Source organism: Pleurodeles waltl, chromosome 5 (genome assembly GCF_031143425.1).
Source record: "Pleurodeles waltl isolate 20211129_DDA chromosome 5, aPleWal1.hap1.20221129, whole genome shotgun sequence".
Lineage (NCBI taxonomy): Eukaryota > Metazoa > Chordata > Amphibia > Caudata > Salamandridae > Pleurodeles > Pleurodeles waltl.
The window spans coordinates 35,415,192-35,435,539 of NC_090444.1; the positions used below are offsets into that span (position 1 = coordinate 35,415,192).

Sequence of the window (20,348 nt, forward strand, 5' to 3'; positions counted from 1 at the left end):
TGGGCTACCACCCCATCTGTGACCAGACTCACCTCTGGGAGGTCATTGCCCAGGATACAATCTAGGGGAAGGTCAGCACTGACTACCACCCTAATCCAGTCAAGGATACCCTCCCTCTCTAGGGGCACTATGGCTACAGGTTTGGAGGTGACCTCCCCTGTGGCTATCCTGACTTTCTTTGTCTTTCCTGGGACATACATGTCTGGGGTCACTAACCGGTCACTCACTATAGTGTGACTGGCACAGGTGTCTCTCAGGCCGGTGGTAGGGCTCCCATTCACTTGAATGTAGTGGAAGTGCCTACTCCCACCCTCAGGGATCACCAGCTTACCATCTGGTCCTGTCTCCCAGCTCAATGCTAGGAGGACTTCATCATCTGAGGAATCCTCCTCTATGGCTACACTGGACAGCCCAGTGCTAACCACCTTCTTTGGACAGGCTGCATCTCCTCTGAAGTGACCTGTCTGCTGACAGTCAAAGCAAGCCCTACTGTCCAAAAGCTTTTTTAACCCTGGGACTAACTGTCTCTGCTGGTCAGAGTGGGAGTGGGATTTACTCTCCTCCTTCTTAGGGTTCTGGGGTACAGAGGGAGTCTCTGTGGTGGGCTTACCACCTCCCTCCTTAGGTTTTTGGGGACCTGTCCCCCCCTTCTTGGAGTCTCCCCCCTGGGACTTGACAACCACCCTGGTTCTCAACCACTCATCAGCTGCCTCCCCTAGTTCTCTAGGGTTGGTCTGCTTAGAGTCCAATAGATGCTGGCGTAACCTTTCTTGGGTACAATTGGTCAAGATGTGCTCTCTCATGATCAGATTGTATAACCCCTCATAAGTATCTACTTTGTTACCAATAATCCAGCCCTCTAGTGCCTTTAGTGAAATGTCCACAAAGTCAACCCAAGACTGGGTACTGACCTTCTGGGTGTCCCTGAACTTCATTCTATATTGCTCTGGGGTCAGACCAAACTTCTTGGCTAAGCACCTCTTCATACTAGGGTATGAATCTGCCTCCTCCCCCCTTAAGGTCAGAAGCATATCCCTCCCTGAGTTGGGGACCAACTCCAACAAAAGGGAACCCCAGTATTGAGGCCTAACCCTTCTCATTTGGAGTGCCCTCTCAAAGGCCCCCAGCCACTTATCTATGTCATCCCCCTCTACATAAGCAGGAACCACCCCCTTGGGTAATCTGGGGCAAACTCCCCCACCCATGGACACCTCAGCTTCTTTATCGCTGCCTCCATCTCTTTTCTCTTTGTATGCCCACTTTTTCTTTTCTAGGGCCAGCTTCTCTGCTTCCAAAGCTATGTATGCTAGCTGGGCCTCCAGCTCTCTTTCTCTGATGGATGGGTTCTCTCCTCCTGAAAGGACCCCCTTCCCACCACTAGCTTTGGATCTGCCCCTAGTGACTGTATTTACTGAGGACCGTTCTTCCTCATCCTCACTTGGGCTGAGATGCCTTCCCTCCCCTGAGTGATTAGAGCTTGCATCCTCCCTTCTTTCTCCCTCCTCTGGAGCCTCTTCTGACTCTACCTCTTGGGCCTCAGCCCATGCTGTCAGGGATGTGATCAGGATTTGCTTCCTGAGATCAGTGGTTGCAGGCAACCCTCTTTCAATACACAACCCCCTAAGCTGGACTACTGTCAGTGTGGGTAGGCTAGCCAGATCAAGCTCCATGGTTCCCTAGTTTTGTGTCAACAAAAACATTTTGCAAAAATTGGAAACAAGAATTTAAAAAAATTACAAAAATTCAATAATTGAAATTAATCCAAATTAAAAATTAAAAACAATTTTTGCACTAGGACAATTTAAAGGATTTTTAATTTGTTTTACCTAAAACTGTAACGTGATATTGAACACAAGTACAGGATCCCGTCGCTGCTTCCAATTATGTTGGAAAATGGGTTATTGGTAGGGCAGGTAGGTACCTACACCTAGCAACAAGCCACTAACCTCCACCTAGGTACAGTTAGGTCTCAGTAAATTAATCCCAGCTCAACCCTTGGTAGCTTGGCAACAAGCGTCAAGGCTTAATTTAGGAGACAAAGTGTAAAGCATTCAAATATCACAAAACAGTAATTAAATAAAACACAGGAAACAGTTTAAAAATCCAAAACCAATTTATAAAAATAGTTTATATTTTTATCTTTAAAAGGACACAAAAACGATTAAAATCGGTTCAGGGGAACCGGAGATATGAATTTTTAAAGAATTATTACTTTTCTAGCGCTTAGAAACAAAAAGCGCCAATCGGGTCATCTGGTTGCACCTCGACCGGGGCAAAGTCAAACTTTCAGGCCGACCGCGATGGAGCCCTGCTCGGCTACAGGTCGCGGGAGGCCTCGGTTAAAAAGTTACCTTCTGACTTAGTCTTTATTTTGAAGTTTTTCTTCACCGGGACGAACCTGCCAGTTGAATCCGACCTCCTGGAGCCCTTGTCCGGATACGCGATGTGGGTTTCCTCGGTGGAGACTTTTACCTTCGGACTTAGTCGTTTTTTCGAGATGAAAATCCTTCGACCGGGGTAAACCTGGATCTTGATCCGACGTCCATGGAGCCCTTCTCGGATACGATGGCTGGGAGCTCCCGGTCAACTTTTTACCTTCGGACTTAGTCTCTTTTTTGGATGTTTTTCTTTACCGGGACGAACCACGAAGTCAGGCCGGGTCGCGGTTGAGGCAAGCCGGCTAGAATTTCCGCGGCGGGTCGGTCCCTCTCTGGAGCTTTTTTCCAAAAATTCTCAAATCTTTTCCAAACTTCTGGGGCTTCACCCAGATGTTCTTTTAAGGTTCTTTTGGGGTCCACAGCTCACCCCAAGGGTCCAGAAGTTCTGTGATGGTCCTTGGGGGGTGTGGACTTCAACTCCCAGAATGCACCTGGCGCAAACTCCTTTTTGGCCACTGGACAGTGGTCAGCTGGTCGCTTTCTTCAGGAGTTGGTGCAGGGGACTCTGGTTAGCAATTTTTCACCTGTAGCAAACAGGGAGTCCCTCCTTGAACCAGTTGAAGCCAGGCAAAGTCCTTCTTGTGGTGAAGCCCAAGTGTGCAGCTGGTGCAGTCCTTCTGAGTGCAGGTTCCAGGTCCAGGCCAGGGGTCCAGCAGGGCAGTCCTTCTTCTCCTTAAGTTCTTTCTTCTTGAAATTTGGTGGGGATCTGAGGCGTGGGTGCAGGTCTGCCAGTTTTATCCTTGCTCCTGGGTGAAAAGCAGGGGGGCCCTGGTTCTCCGATCAGGGACAGGGTCGTCCCCCTGTGATGACCACTTCCTGGGAAGTGTGGCAAAAATCCATCCCAGAAGGCAACAGTCTCTAAAAATCCAACATGGATTAATCTGATTTTTGGAGGTTACATCTGGCTGAGCCCACCCACTGGTGTGGCTAAAAATCATAAACACACCCCTCTCCTGCCCTCTCCTAATCTAATCAAGGGGGCACCTAATTGTCTGGGGTTGCAGGATGTGGGGGTGTTGCTGGGTGCTCCAAATGTCCTTCTCTGCCTTTGAAGACCAGTTTGGCAGCCCTCCCCCTTCCTGCCTCACCATCTGCTGAGGGGAGCTTCTCTCCCCCAAGCACATTCCTTTGTGTAAAGCCAGGCCACTTCACACCTCATCAAGGCAGCCTGGCAGAAGCTGCTGCAGGCTGGCCAATCAGAGCACAGCAGCAAAAACAATGCAGAGCTGAAATTGGCAACTTTTTAGGTAAAGTCTAAACTTTTTACCTGAACAAATTATATTAAATCCAACAACTGGAAGTTGTGGGATTTATTACAACAATTAATTTGATACCAAATTCTTGGTATGTAACATTTAAGGAGACTTTAAAATTTAAAATAAAGTCTGCCCATTCTAGCCTATGAAGGCCATTTACTTCAATGAGGGAAAAACGAATTTGGCTGTTTTGACCTCACCAGGGCTTATAAATCTATTTTTATAAAGTCCCTGCTTATAGTTACATGGCACCCAGCCCTAGGGGCACATAGGGCACACCTTAGGGGTGACTTATATGTAAAAATAAGGTAGTTTAAGACTTTGGAAGTACCTTTAATTCCAAAGTCGAATTTGCATATAACTTTAATTTAAAAGCAGCCAGCAAAGCAGGCCTGCCTTTAAAATGACACTGGACACCTCAGCAGTGCACCTAGGTGTGTACCACCTATGCTGTGATCCCTAAACTTACATGCCCTACCATATACTAGGGACTTTTAGGTAGGTTAACTTAGCCAATTATAATTAGCCTAATTTGCATATCCATTTTACACAGAGCACAGGCCCTGGGACTGGTTAGCAGTACCCAGGGCACCATCAAAGTCAGGAAAACACCAGCAAAAAGAGAAAAATGGGGGCAAAAAGTTATGGGGTCTCTGCAATCAGCCCTGTTTTCTCACACACAGTATATCTGTTTGACTATTGAATAAATTGCAGGCACATATTCACAAAGGTATTTTGGCCTGGAGAAATTTATAAAGGTATTCTTGGTGGGTGTAGGTAGATTTACTAGTGTGTATTCCTCTTCCATGAGTGCGGAGAAATCCACAGTAGCAATTCCCAGTCACATGGTGGGAAGGTGGCACCCCAAACTGCTCTGCGGCCTCTTTTCACCCTGGAAATGGATAAAGGTTTACCCAGACAGGGGAATTAGTAAATTCTCTTCAGGATAGGAAGGAGAATGCATCATCCCCAGGTTGAAGTCAGAAGACTATTTTCCATGGGGGAAAACATATTCTCAATAGAGACAAAGTGCATTTGCAAAGGGGGCTCCTGTTTGTCCTTTGCAGAGTCATCCTCTGTGAAGAACTCTGGACAGGTGGATTAACTGCCTTTGAGAAAAGTCACATGACAATCCCACCTTTAGCACATTTTCCAAGCTTACTTCTGGGAATGTTAGTAAACAGGGAATAAAATGTAAAAATACATTCAGGTGGAAATAGAAGCTTCTGCCAGTAACTGTACTTTTATTTGGTAAATAGGATCTAATATGAATAGCTTTGGATAGTTACCAACAAAGTGAAAATAAATAAAGAACTTCTTTTATTTGTGACACTTTTCAAATGTGCTGCCAAGTGAGACAAAAATACAAACACTAGCATTCTGGGAAATGCCCTAAAGAAATCTATTGCACCAAACAAGGTATCTGGAACAGACGGCTATACGACAACGTAAAATGGAGAACAGTGAAAGAAAATTACTGACAAATTCATTGATGAAGTGATCTGAATATGAAGCTTGTAAGTATGTCTCTCTGTACAGTGTTCAGTAGTGACTATTGAAACCAAAATTCATTGATAGCACATCTCCCATGGAGAGAGACAGAGATGGCTATAGATGAACCAAAAGTACATCCATGTACTTTTGTACAGGATAAAAAACATAATTTTGTCAATGTATCATCTTATCGTAGGATAACTGTCACAGTTAATGAACATTTATTATCAGCAATGTTACTGGGACAGATAATAAAAGAAACATAGCACTGCAGTGCTCACTATAGTCTGCACCTTGCCATATTTCACAAAATACTTACAGGCCCACCAGCTAGAAGGTGATTCACAGTAAGGGTCTCCAGATTCGTAGCCACAGTTTGTGGTCTTTGAAGGATCAGCTAATCTACCTGAAACACAAACCAGAAAACAAGTGTTGAAATGAGGAATTGTACACAAGTTACAGCAATACCCTACACCTGGAGTCATCATTTACTAAATTGACATTTCCACAGTTAAGTATTTTATACTTTTGACTCAACTTAGGTAGCCTTCCTAATATACTAGAGGCCAGTATAGATAGATTTGTTCTGACATTTCCACAAACATCTGGACTGATCAATCACTTCTAAATGGTGTTGTTGGACTAGTAAGTCACTGCAAATGTCAGTGAAAATTTCAGCTGCACCATTGCACAGAATTTTGAAATGTTGGTAATAATCTGCACAATAGCACAAACAATGTAATTGCACCTCTGGTATGGGATAAGGTCAACAGAGGGCTTCATTGGGAACCAAAATCAACTATTTAAAGTTTGCAAATCCAGCCATAGAAGCCAGCAAACCCACTGGTCCCCTGTGGGGTTGGTCAGGTTCTTCCCACCAAAGTATCTCAAATGATTTGCCAAAAGTGTGCGTTTTAGATAACAATATTCCAAACACATTTGCCAAAAGGTATGTTGTGCCACCATGAGTTGTTTAGATTAACTTACACAAATACTCAATCCAGAATACTGACTACGAATATAGCTTCAAAGCAACGTTACTAGTACTAACTCCACATGTACATTTATGTGTACTTACTTTGATGATAGAGTGGTACATAATATTCTGTATTTTAAATTTTGTACTGGTTGATAGAAAAAAATATATATTTTGACATAATCTCTACAAAAGTCAGAAGGTTTTACAGGTGAATTTCAAAGGACAAGAGTTTACAACGTATTCCTGTATTTTATTTCTTTTTTAATGGCAAACAGTTGTATGTTCCCAACAAAATATAAAAGGCCATATTTATAATTGTATTGCATTGCCTTTGCGTTATACATGAGGTCTCAAATGAAATGTAATAGTTAATTTAGATTTTCAAAATGCAAGGGCAACATGCTGGACCCTGCGCTGCTTGGGAAATCTGGACTAATGCAATGTAGCACAAGTAGCTGCCATGAGTTACACTGCACTGTTCCACGGGTAGAGCGTCGGTGTTCCCACACTCCCTGGCATGAATGTTGGTACACTCTCAGAGTTACGAAGATACGTAAACCTGGAAAAGCGTTAAAATGCAACACCTTCCCAGGAGAGGTGCAATGAGTAGAAATATCGTTATGTCTCCTCGCCGTTTCCCCTTTATATTTGTGCTGCATTGTGCAGCACACACTGAAAGAGGAAAATGCCTCTAACAGTAGTATTTGTACAGTAAGATGTCCCTTACTGCACAAAAACAATCCTAGCTGCAATGCAGGCAACCTTGCACCATGACGCATTCCTGCTCTCTGTGAAGCTACCATGGTAATGAGCAATTCCAGACAAAGTCATATTTAGGCCCCCTTTAACAAAAGATCACACAAGAAAGCAGCTGAATCCTAAATGCTTAACTCACTGAGGTATCTTCCTGGTTTCTTCCTAGTCTGCTGAGTGGCATTTGTGTGTGGTGCTTCTCATTATTTTGAGGGCTGCTAATGTGCCAGTTGAACTTAACACGTGCCATGGTGCTTGTGTACTTAGGTTGGTTGGTTGTTTTGGCTGTACTTGATCCAGTACCTCTCATGTGCAATGTGCTCTTTGCTCAGAGCTACTCTTGTTGTTGTGATGCTTCTTAGCAGATGGTTCATTTGCCAGTAGTGCACCTCTTGTGTTAATGACATATATGTGTCAAGGGGATTCTTGAGTCCCAAAGAGTCTTCTTACACTTGGAGCACTTTTGTTATGAGTGGCCTAGATCAAAATAATGGGATCTGAGGCACACTTGTCCCAGATATCTTCTTGTGCAAGGCTTTCGTAAGTATCAGGGCTGCACGAGTGCCGACATTGGGGCATATTTATGAGCCCCATGAGCCGTTGGAGTGATACTTTTGTGATGCTCCAGTGGAGCAGACTTCGGACCTATATCTATGAGGCACAACAAAGCCACTTTGAGTGGCTCTTCATGGCCTCATCGATATGGAGTGAGGCAAGGCAGTGGAAGTTGCTGCATTACCTTACTCTGCACCAGGGAGGCATACCAGGTTTTCCCAAGCAACACCCAGAGATTTTGATGCATCCTCATATTTACGAAAGCCTGTAAACCTGGGGATGCCCTACAACCTTATACCTCCCCAAGGGAGGAGCAACAGGAGAAATATCTTAATTTCTCCTTGTTTTTTCCTCTTTCTCTTTCTCTTTCTCTTTCTCTTTCTCTTTCTCTTTCTGCCAGCAGAGGGTGCCAGCATTGGTGCTAGGCAGCCAAAACAGTGCCAGCGCAGTTTGAAGGGACAGGAAAGACCTATCACATAGATGTGGTGCATTCCTGCCCTTTCATTTTGATGCAGGGCAGCGAAGCAAGATGACTTGCTGAGTTGACCTGTGCCAAAAGCTCAGAACTATGTCCCATAGTGTAGAGAGAGGGTTGCTCTCTGTGCCCTAACTATACTTGTACAATGAATGGCCTTTGACCATTTGTCAGAGCTGTGCTGTCCTTCAGAGGTTCCACTGGGACACAGCCGCTTTTCACTAGGGGTGTGTAAAATTCATGTAATTTGGTTTTGAATATTTCTGTGAAATACAAAATCTGGCATTTGACAAGATATTATAGTGTGAAATACATTGTAGCATTAGTTTTGGGCACAAGGACACATTTCATGCTAAACAAAAGCAGTGCAAAAAATACAAGTGGTGCAAACTGTATACTGGCATAATTTCTGGAATCTCTCCTAACAAGTGTAACAATACATTACAGAAATTGAGCAAGATTATTCTAGCATAACAGAAATCTCACCCGGGCCACCTTTCCATAAGGGTTTTCAGATAATTTGCTTCTCTAGAGGGCTCGCCACTACCATTTCTCTGTTTCAGTGCAAATTTACTAACTGACAGTATTGTAACCCAATTTGATATTACTTAATTAATCAACTCTGAGGAGAAAGAAGGCTATGATAGCCCTGCTGGGATTCAATTTCACGATCTACAGATCACACCACGATATCAGCAGCGAGAGCTTAACTCATTTAACTTACTGAGCTCATCGCCTAGCTGGCTACACTGACAATACATGGTTGTTATGCCTATTGTGTGGCAACAGAGCTCAGCCATGTCAGGTGTAAGTGGGGCTCTGCTTTGCTTCACCCCCATCAAGTTAGTTAGTGGCCCATTCAGGCTCTGCTAATTCCACTGTTGTGTGACTTTCTAAGGTCACTTCATACAGTCTCAACTGTCAGTTCTACCCAGTCATACGACCTAAGGCAGGCTACAGACACAGAGGGCTAAGGGCAGGAGCATGCTGACTTTCTGAAAGTGGCATTTTCATATGTATAATGATACATCTGGCTTCACCATTAAAGTGGGTTTATCATCACAAGTTTATAGATATCAAACGTGGTATAGCTACCTCCTCTGCCTTATGAATTACAGTGTATTTAGGCCCATATTGATACTTTTTTTGCACCGCAATTGCGTCATTTTTTGATGCAAAATCGACACAAACTTACAAAATTCAATTGTATTTTGTACGTTTGCGCTGCTTTTGCATCAAAAAATGGCGCAAATGTGGTGCTAAAAAAGTATAAATAAATATGGGCCTTAATGTGATAAGGAACCCCCAATGTTATCCTATGAGAGGGGTAGGCCTCACAGTAGCAAAAAAAACAAATGTGAAAATTTAAAAACTACATGTCCAATTTTGTCATGACACAGCATCCTGCCCTGTGGGCTACCTACGACTTACCTTAGGGGTGACTTATATGTAAGAAAAGGGGAGTATAAAGTCTGGCAGGGGGTTTTAAATGCTAAGTCAACATAACAGTGGGACACTTCCTTCATGCTGCAAATGACAGGCCCTGAACACATTTTCAGGTGCTACTTAAATGGGTGCTACAATAAGTGCTGCAGGGCCACTGGTACCTTTTATTTTACAGGCCCGGGGTTTATGGTATACCATTCTACAAGAGACTTTCATGTAAATTGTATATGACAATCCAGTATATGCCAATCAAACCATGTTTAGGGGAGTGAGCACAAGCACTTTAGCACTGTTTAGCAGTGGAGAGAGCCATTTCCAGCATGGAGTTTATGTTTGACTATGCTACATGTCCACATGAATCTGCTATAAAACATACAAACGCATGCTAGTATTCTTGGGATTCTGCTGGGTATTGGAGAGGTTCAAAAAATAAAACCAATGACAAAGTTGTAGCAGTAGGCACCCTGATTGACATGTCTGCATTAACAGTAGTGTTATCCTGTAAGGCTTTAAAATGTTCTGTGGATGTTTGTGATGATGGTCTGATTTATTTTAAGATTTTCTGTGTGGCAGGCATCAGATGCTGCAGAGAGGTGCCTGATGAAGCAGAGAAGTCACTCTGTCGCTCCACAGGAGATTCCTTTGGTTCTTCTTGTGCAGGCTGAAGACAGGCAGTCCTCTGAGGATGCACGACCGGGAAACAGTTGCAGTTGCTGGCAGGAGCTGAAGATACAATGTTGCAGAAGTCGTCTTGGCTTCTTTGTTGCAGTTTGTAGAGTTCCGGGAGGGTTCAGCTGCGTTTCCATCAGTAGAAGATGAAGTAAAGGAAGCAGACGATTCCTGCTGGAGTCTTGCAATCTGAATCTGAAGAAACACCCAGGAGAGAGACCCTAAATACCCCCGAAAGGGAATTGGCTAGCTACACAGGTAAGCACCTATCAGTGGAGGGCTCTGGCATCACCTGCTGGCACTGGCCGCTCAGATGCTCCTAGAGTGCCCCACCATATTGGAATCCAAGATGACAAAACCCAGGGACACTCTGGAGGAGCTCTGGGCACCACCCCTGGGGTGGTGATGGACAGGGGAGTGGTCACTCCCCTTTCCTTTGTCCAGTTTTGCGCCAGAGCAGGGACTGGGGGCCCTGAACCAGTGTAGACAGGTTTATGCAAGGAGGGCATCATCTGTGCCCTTCAAAGCATTCCCAGAGGTTCTGGGAGGCTACCCCTCCCATGCCTACAATGCCTATTTCTAAAGGGAGAGGGTGTAACACCTCTCTCTCAAAGGAAATACTTTGTTCTGCCCTCTTGGGTTTGAGCTGCTCAAGGCAACAGGAGGGCAGAAACCTGTCTGTGAGGTGGCAGCAGCTGGGGCTGCCTGGAAAACACCAAAAGGCTGGTATGGCAGTACTGGGGATCCACTGTGGAGCCCACAGAGTGCATGGGATTGTGCAAACAATGTATAGGTATTGACCTATGTACAATGCACGTGTAAAATGGCGTCCCCGCACTCACGAAGTCCGGGAAAACGGTCCTGGACAATGTGGGGGCACCTCCGCTAGTGCAGGGGTGCCCTCACACACAGATGCTTCGCACCCAGCCTTCAGGGTTTGAAGGCCTGAGATATAGGTGACTTATAAGTGACCTGGTGCAGTGTAAATGACTGTGAAATGATGCATGTACCATTTCACACAGGCTGCAATGGCAGTCCTGTAAAGGCCTTTGCATGGGCTCACTATGGTTGGCATACGTAATGCTGCAGCCTATAGGGATCCCCTGGAACCCCATTGCCCTGGGTACCTAAGTACCATATACTAGGGACTAATAACGGGTGACCAGTATGCCAATTTGGAATGAAATACTGGGTTACCAGTAGGTAGTGACAAATGTGGGAATAGAGAGAGCATATGCACTGAGGTCCTGGTTAGCAGGATCCCAGTGACACAGTCAAGCATACTGACAAAACAGTCAAAAATAGAAAACAAACAAGCCATAAACCATAAGCACTGGGGTCCTGGCTAGCAGGATCCCAGTGACACAGTCAAACACACTGACAAACAGGCCAAAAATCGGGGTAACCATGCTAGAAAGAGGCAACTTTCTCACAGTCGCACCATAAAGTTTGAAGCAGCACCTTTTTTTTCAATGCATCTCCTCCTCAGCAGCCCCCTGGCATCCTTATTTTTGACGTATCCCAGGTACTGTGTTACATGGATACAACCATTGTTTCCTAAGAACTGAGACTCTTTGGAACCTTTAAAAACTGATACCTCAACTCGTGCTTAAGTCTGAATGCTCTGTGCCACAGTACCAGAGGATGAGCACAGGATAATTTGGGTTGTGTTGTGAATTAATCTGACTAGGACTGTAGTCCCTACTTGGACATGGGTTTATACCTCTTCCAACTAGATACCCACTTTCTAACACTCCTTTAATCTTTTCTCCCTGAATCGCATATATTAGATGAGATGGTCTGTGTTAATTCATATGCTTTCTCTGTCCAGCAGTGATCCTCACTGAACAGGTGGGTCCTGTGCAATGCAGATGGAATACTAGAACCTTTGAGAGGACCAGAGCATCCACATTTTTCATGGATAGAGGCTTGTATGATCCCAATTTCCTTGAGGCTTTACTAGGGGTGGACAGAATTTGTGGGATTTGCCTCAGCAGAATTCGGAAGAGTTACAAACAACTTTGGGGGATTCTGCAGAGTTCTGCCAATGGGCAGAAACATGGATGTTGTGCTGTTTCTGCTGTGAGGTAGCACCAGGAGCACCAGCAGATGACTTTGCCTCCACTCAAATAGATTTTCTACTTGAGTGGCAGCCTACTGACCCTGAATTGTCGTGACAGCCCATGAATGCCTTGTAGGAGGCTGGCCTGGCTTATAGTGGGTACCTGATGGTACTTACACCTTGTGCCAGGTCCAGTTATCCCTTATTAGTAGATTAGTAGTGTTCTAGCAGCTTAGGCTGATAGAGGTAGCTATAGCATATAGGTACTATATCATAAGAATCACAATACTCAGAGTTACTAAAAATAAAGGTACCTTATTTTTGTGACAATGTATCAAAATATCTCAGAGGATATACTCCCTTAGGAGGTAAGTAAAATACACAAAATACACACACAAACCAAAATCAGGTAAGTAAAACAGTCAGAAATTAGTGCAAACACTGTAGAATACAATAGGATGCAATAGGCCTAGTGGCAACACAAACCATTTACTAAGAAAATGGAATGCGATCCACGTAGGGACCCCAGGCCTAGTGTAGTGTGTCGAGGGTCACTGGGAGTGTAAGAAAACACTAAAGGGTGTCCAAGATACCCCACCCCAAGACCCTGGAAAGTAAGAGTAAAGTACTACTATTTCCCCAGAAACACACTAAAGTTGTGATATGAGATTCTGCAAAGACTACAACAGACTGCAAAGCACTGAAGACAGAATCCTGGACGTGAAGACCTGCAAAGGAAGGTCACCAAGTCCAAGAGTCGCTAAAGTGTTCAGGGGGGGCTGGAGCCAACTAAACCCCAGATGAAGGTGCAAAATGGCTGCCTCTGGATGGAAGAAGCTGAAGATTCTGCAACAACAAAAGGTGTGAGGAACTTCTCCTTTGTGCAGAAGATGTCCCACGGCATGCTGGAGGAAGCACAGTTGTTTCATTGGCAAAAGGCAGTAAACAAGCCTTGCTAGCTGCAAAGGTCGCAGTCGAGGAAAAAGGGTGCTGCCCAGGCCCAGGAAGGACTAGGATGTCGCCACTTGAGAGAGGAGACAGAGGGGCCCTCAGCAATGTAGAGAGCCCATGCACAAGAAAGTAGCACCCACAGAAGTCCTTGAACATGGGTTCAAGAAGTCTGAGCACGGCGGTCATCTCAACACTGCAAAAGAGGGTCCCACAAAGCTGAAGATCAACTCAGGGAGCTGAGTATCATAGGACAGAGTGCTGGGGACCTAGGCTTGGCTGTGCATGAAGGAGTTTGTGGAAATGTGCACAGAAGCCCTTGTAGCTGCAGTTCAGGCAGTGCACAGGATTACTGTCTGGAGAGGGGAGGCAAGGAGTTACCTCCTCCAAATTTGGACAGTTGGACCACTGGACAGTCTGGGGCACTTGGGTCCACCACCTGTGTTCCAGGGGCCCCGCTCATCAAGATGAGAGGGGTCCCACGGTACCGGTGACGTTGAAGTTTGGTTCCCTCCTGAAACAGGGGGCAGATTCCGTCTACCCACTGGAGATTTCTTCATAGCTTCAGGTGCAGGATGAAGGCAGGCAGCCCCTAAAGCATGCACCACCAGGAAACAGTTGAGAAAGCCAGCAGGATTAGGCACTACAATGTTGTTGGTAGTCTTCATGCTACTTTGTTGCAGTTTTGCAGGCACCCTGGAGCAGTCAGCTGGCCGATCCTTGGCAGAAGTTGAAGAGAGAGGTGCAGAGGAACTCTGGTGAATTCTTGCAAGTTGTTATCTAAGGAAAAGCCCACTGGAGAGACTCTAGATAGCCCTCAGAGGAGGATTGGCCACCTAGTTAGGTAAGCACCTATCAGGAGGGGACTCGGATGTCACCTGCTGGCACTGGCCACTCAAAGGCCTCCAAGTGCCCTCACACCTCTAGATTCAAGATGGCAGAGGTCTGGGATACACTGGAGGAGCTCTGGGCACCACCCCTGGGGTGGTGATGGACAGAGGAGTTGTGACTCCCCTTTCCTTTGTCCAGTTTTGCACCAGAGCAGGGACTGGGGGTTCCCTGAACCAGTATAAACTGGCTTATGCAAGAAGGACACCATCTGTGCCCTTCAAAGCATTTCCAGAGGCTGGGAGAGGCTACCCACCCCAGCCTTTAAGACTTATTTCCAAAGGGAGAGGGTGTAAAACCCTCTCTCAGAGGAAATTCTTTGTTCTGCATTCCTGGGACTGGGCTGCCCAGAACCTAGGAGGGCAGAACCCTGTCTGTGGGGTGGCAGCAGCGGTAGCTGCAGAGAAAACCCCAGAGAGCTGGTTTGGCAGTACCCAGGGTCCATAGTGGAGCACCGGGGATGCATGGAATTGGCACCCCAATACCAGATTGGGCATGGGGGACAATTCCATGATCTTAGACATGTTACATGGCCATATTCGGAGTTACCATTGTGAAGCTACATATAGGTATTGACCTACATGTAGTGCATGTGCATAATGGTGTCCCCGCACTCACAAAGTCCGGTGAAATGGCCCTGAACTATGTGGGGGAACCTTTGCTAGTGCAAGGGTGCCCTCACACTTAGTAACTTTGCACCTAACCTTCAGCAGGTGAAGCGTAGGCATATAGGTGACTTATAAGTTACTTAAGTGCAGTGAAAAATTGCTGTGAAATAACGTGTGTGTTATTTCACTCTGGTTCCAACGGCAGCCTGTGTAAAGGTTTGTCTGAGCTCCCTATGAGTGGCAAAAGAAATGCTGCAGCCCATAGGGATCTCCTAGAACCCCAATACCCTGGGTACCAAGGTACCATATACTAGGGAATTATAAGGGCGTTCCAGTGTGCCAATTAACATTGGTAAAAGTGGTCACTAGCCTATAGTGACAAATTTAAAGGCAGAGAGACCATAAGCACTGAGGTTCTGATTAGCAGAGCCTCTGTGACACAGTTAGTCACTACACAGGGATACACATTCATGTCACAAACCATGAGCACTGGGATCCTGGCTAGCAGGATCCCAGTGAGACAGGCAAAAACAAACTGACATACATGTACAAATGGGGGTAACATGCCACGCAAGATGGTACTTTTCTACATGCCTGCAGTGAAAACATATTGTCGGTTGTCCTCATAGCAACTGAAAATCATGCTAGGGGATGCCAAATCTCACTTGTGCTCTCCATTTTACAGTGTTGAAGTGACTGCGCAAGAAAAAACAAGAAAAAAGTCCACCATGTGGTGATTGCCAGAATTTGGCTGGACCTCTTTGGTACAAGAGTAACGTGGAGTCACCACTACTATGCCACTTCCACCAGAGGAAGGGAATACTTCATCCACCCCTAGTCTTTACCCAGTTTGAGGACCATGGGTATTATGGCTTCCCTCATGGACAGCAGGAGCATTCCCTTTTGGTGTCAGGTATTAGCTCCAGAAGTTTGGGAACCAGGTGTGCTGCAAATAAGTGCTAAAATTCAGACAGGAATCCCAACAGCAATTCAGCAGGGCTTGGGGCCTTGTACCAAGACATTTCTTTTATAGCCTCTGTGTGCTCTTCCCCTTGAAGCTCAGCTTCCAGCTCTCTATACTGCTTCCTAGTCACTCTCTGCAGGGTCACCGAATTCAGGAAATGAGTTCCAGATACAGTGTCTCCAAATGGTCACAGAACAATTCATTGACCCCCTTTTGCATTGAGACAACCGTGCCATGTGACTTGTTCGGGTTTAATATCATAAGGGAAGGACAATCCCAGGTAAGCAGCCATTTAAGCAACTTCTCTGTAATAGAAATTTCCCTGTTGAGTTTTGCCTGTGCTCTTGCCTCATGAAATGGTCCATTATATCCCATATATGTCACAAGGGTAAACTTAGACCAAAAGTCTAACTTTATTCGTGCCAGTGTATTGTTTTAATATTAATGGGTATTCATTACATTAAAACCTGTCTGGTGTTCAAGTATCAGTGTACATTTAATGGTCAAATAAAAATGAAAATATACGTGCTTAACTTTTTTCACAAAACACAAAATAAATGTGGATGAATACAGATAAAATTATCAAAAACAAAGGCCCATCTTTGTGGACGGTTAGCGTCACCTTAGCACCATTTATTTTGGTGCTAAAGCAACGCTAAATTAACTCCATATTTATATTTTGATGCTAGCTCCATCTAGCGTCAAAATATTGGTGTTAGTGCCATTTTTAGGAATCACCAACCCACCTTGAGTCAATGAGATGCAAAGTAGGTGTTCCCTTCCTAAAAATGACGCCAGCCCCCCAGTGCCATATTTAACTCCTGACACAGAAACAACGAACAATGATGAGGCGGGCCTCAATAATGTTGCTAAGCCCGTTTAGCGCCATTATGTAATGCCTGGTCAGACCAGGTGTTAAAGTGCAAGTAGGCCCACTTCCATGGGAGAACACTATAAAATGGGCACAAAGATGCCCACCCCAATCCCCAGCAACTCCACCACCCACACCACAGGGGCACTACAGGAAGAGGGAGCCCATCCCAGGTAAGCTGCAGGTAAGTGTATGTGTATGTTTGTGGTGTGCAATTGGAGGCTCCTTGCATGGGCCCCGTGCCTGGCACTGGGTATGTACGGCTTACCAGGGAACACTGGTCCCCTGTGATGGGCATTTGGCTAGGGGTAATGACTCCTGTCTGTACTTAGACAGGAGTCAGATTTTTTGGCTGCTTGTGCATCAGAAAAATGACCCTACGCTGACTAGCAGCAGATATTTTGCTTCTAACCAGCCTAACGCCATTTCTGATCCACTAGCGCCATGTCCCCAAATGCCATCCATCACTGGCTAGCATCTTTTTTTGAGAGGCTAGCCATTCCTTAGCGCCATGGTCCATCATTTTATAAATATGGTGCACGGACAATGTTAGGGAATGGCGTTAGCCAGCATATAAAAAATGACGCACAACTGCACAGTTGTGTGCCACTTTTCATAATTATGGCCCGAAATATGGCTATATACAGACTAAAAAGTAAAAAATAAAACATAAAACCTGGAACCCTGATTATACTCCATAAGCAGTGGGACATGGCCAGATACAAACCTTCCCAAGTATTTTACCACCCAAAATGTATGTGTAAATGTAAATGAGAATACAAATCTGTCCAGTCAGTATGTGGCATGAGAATTCCCTACTATCTGTGTGCAGATCCCGCTATGTAATTGAAATTACAGTATTGGAGTGCAGATTTAGGTAAGGAGACACACTTCATTTCAATCTAGCGTTCCACAAAGCAAGACATATACTCAATCAAAAACAGCCCTAAAGCATTATATCTAAAAGGGAACAATGGGGGCAAATCATATCAGCAGAAAATGTGCATAATGGGAGTAAATTGCGGTGTACAGTTGGCCTCTCTACTTTTTCTACATCCTCTGCACCTCCCGATAAAGCAGCTGTGCTTGTTGAAGAAATGCTATTCAGATCCTTTACCACCACAGGAACGTATGCACTCCATTAAATATTGTTCACACATAGCAGCTCCCGCTCTGTGACAACAATGCAGGCTTCCATAGGAGGTGGGAGGCTGGCTAGGACTGCAGAGGCCTTCAGGCTCCCCCCCGCTGTCCTCAATATTGGGCACCCAGGTCACATAGCTGTGCCCCGGGGGGTGGGGTCCCTGAGGCTGAGATTGGCCTGGGGAGGGAAACCATGCAGCCCCCTCCCCAAAAAGAAATATTTAGGTTGGGCCACAGGGGAACTGGTCACCAAGGCCAAGATCGGCCTGGGGGGGCTGTACACCCCCTTCCACCCCAAATAATTAAATCTATAGAAAGGGCCTCAGTGTATGGGGTCCCTGGGACCAAGATTGGTCTGGGAGGGCATGTGGCATCCCTCCCCCAAAAAAGAATTAATTGTTACGCCGGGCCCTGGAGAATTGGGTCCCTGAGGCTGAGAATGGCTGGGGGATGTGGTCCCGGCTGCCAAGATCAGGTTGCCTTGTTATAGGGGTTGACTGCAGGGCCTATGGAGAGGCCCTCTGGCCATCTTCCGCCACACACAGTGGAAGGCTAGATTAACATATAGCCATAGAAATGACTTTATATTGAAAAAACATAGAAATTCACTGAAAAAAAACTAATGTTACAAGGATGTTATAGTTAGGAAATAGAACTAAAAAAACAGAGGAGTTCACTTAAACAAAAGGTTACAGGGATGTTATAGCTAGGCACACATTTTACTTGCACAAAACCATAGAAATTCACATGTTATTTCAAGTAAATATAACTTGTGCCCTAAAGTAACTATAAATCACGCCCTCGCCATGAACTGCTTATTACCACACAAATTGCAGCACTCATGACATCTTTGATAACTTTATTGATAATGTCACTGTAACATCTGCCTTAAAATTATTGATCAGATAACTCTGCATTGCAGAGGTGTGAGTTATAGTTACTTGAAATAACTCTAATTATACCATGTGAATTTCTAATGTTTTGTGTGTATAAAATGTGAGCCTAAATATAATTAATGCCCCTTTAATCGTTGGTATTTTTTAGTGAAAAAAAAAAAAAATATATATATATATATATAGAGAGAGAGATAGATATTAAGATAGATAGATAGATAGATAGATAGATAGATAGATAGATAGATAGATAGATAAATAGATAGATAAATAGATAGACAGATATGCATATGTATATTACCTAGTGGCAGTTACCACTAGGTAGTTATAGTTAGACATAGTTTCCATATAAAAAGCATTTTTTCTTGCCTATATCTTGAGTGCCACTTGTCGAACCTTCAGGAAACGTACAAAAAACATTTGCAGGTCATGTCAGCTGCTGTCTGGAAAGTTTCAGGTGATCCGTCTGCGGGGTGTGGAGCCCTAGAAAGAGTGGGGTCCCAAAACACTTATTCCCCATTCATTTTTCCATAGGATAAATTGAACAGTGATAGCGCCAAAACTAATGGAATTACACCAAATTTGGCCGAAAGTTTGGTCCTGGTCCAGAAAGCAACCTTTTTTTGTTGTAAATCCGTTCAGGAGTTTTAGAGAAATTAAAGAAAATCCAATTTGTTTATCTATAGACGTGAAGGATTCCTGACCCCTCCCGAACTTGTCCTGAGATCTGATTGGCTGCCAACACATCAGCAAGGAACAGTTGAAGTGTTGGCAGCCATCTTGGGACTCGACTGGAAAAAAAGAATACAAAAGGGGCCAGGGTTCGAACACCCTGACCACTTAGAGCTGGTGCTGGGGTCCCAGAGGGACCCACCCCTCCCCCTTCCCGGAGCTAAAAAGCATTTTTACAACAAATGTACCTTGAATTTGCAACAGGGTCATGAATTTAAAAATTCATGAAAAAAAACAAGCGCGGGCACCCGCACTTGTTTTTAAATAAACCCCCAGGTGGGCCAGGTCCTGGGCACTCTTTTATTTTGAATAGGGGGGCCTTCTGGCCCCCCACATCCTAGGGGCCACCACCTTTAGGGGAAAACTGCCTTTCTAATGAGGGGGAGGACCTAAGGCCTCCCCCACAGCCATGGGGATCACCACCTCCCTGGAGCTATAATGATATATGGGGGGGCGAAGCTCTCCTGTGCCCTGGGAACTACCACCCCAGAGCAAAAATGCTTTTCTACTGTGGGGGAGACCCAATGGCCTCCCTCACACCCCCAGGGATCACCACCTCCCTGGGGCTGTTATGATATATGAGTGGGGGGGGCGTGCAGCCTCCATGCCTAAGGACCACCACCTTCAGGGCACAATGGCCTCCCCTGTAGCCACGGCAGATCACCAACTCCACAGGGCTACACTAGAAATAATTACAGGGGGTCCATTTCAGATCCTCTTAGTCCCGGGGATCACCAACTCCCCGGGGCTGCTTGAAAGTTGAAAGTGGGCCACATGCCTCTCCCTCAAGGAGCCAATGACATAGCTGTTTGCTGTGACTTAGCTGCAGCTTTGCAGCTGCAGGCGAGTCACACCAAACAGTCCCGGACCTTTCATCTCCGTTCCCTGCAAGCAGGTCTGCGTGTAGAGAACAGAGATGAAAGGTTTACTTCAGCAACCACAGAGCTGCTACTTAAAGCTTTCTTTTGTCGCTGAAGCAATGGGACCACAGGGGAGGCCTTGAGGCTTACCCTGCAGACCCAGATAGCCCAATAAGGGGAAAAATAAAACAAAGAAATAGCTCAGTGTGAAGGTCATAGAGGATTCGAGTCCAACTGGAGTCATTTCTTGGTGGCAGATTATAGTTACCTTAGGGCACAAGTTATAGTTACTTGAGGTAACTATAGCTATAACT

The 20,348-nt window shown here is 45.2% G+C and overlaps 1 protein-coding gene across 1 annotated transcript in view; it reads right to left on the reverse strand.

The window, feature by feature from the left end:
- The window catches only part of LOC138295314 (protein LEG1 homolog), a 96,070-nt gene that overhangs the window by 48,132 nt on the left and 27,590 nt on the right, over nucleotides 1-20,348 (reverse strand). The window contains exon 2 of the mRNA XM_069233533.1: nucleotides 5,508-5,594. Within this exon, the coding sequence (XP_069089634.1) occupies nucleotides 5,508-5,594 (87 nt within the window). The remainder of the gene's footprint in view (nucleotides 1-5,507; nucleotides 5,595-20,348) is intronic.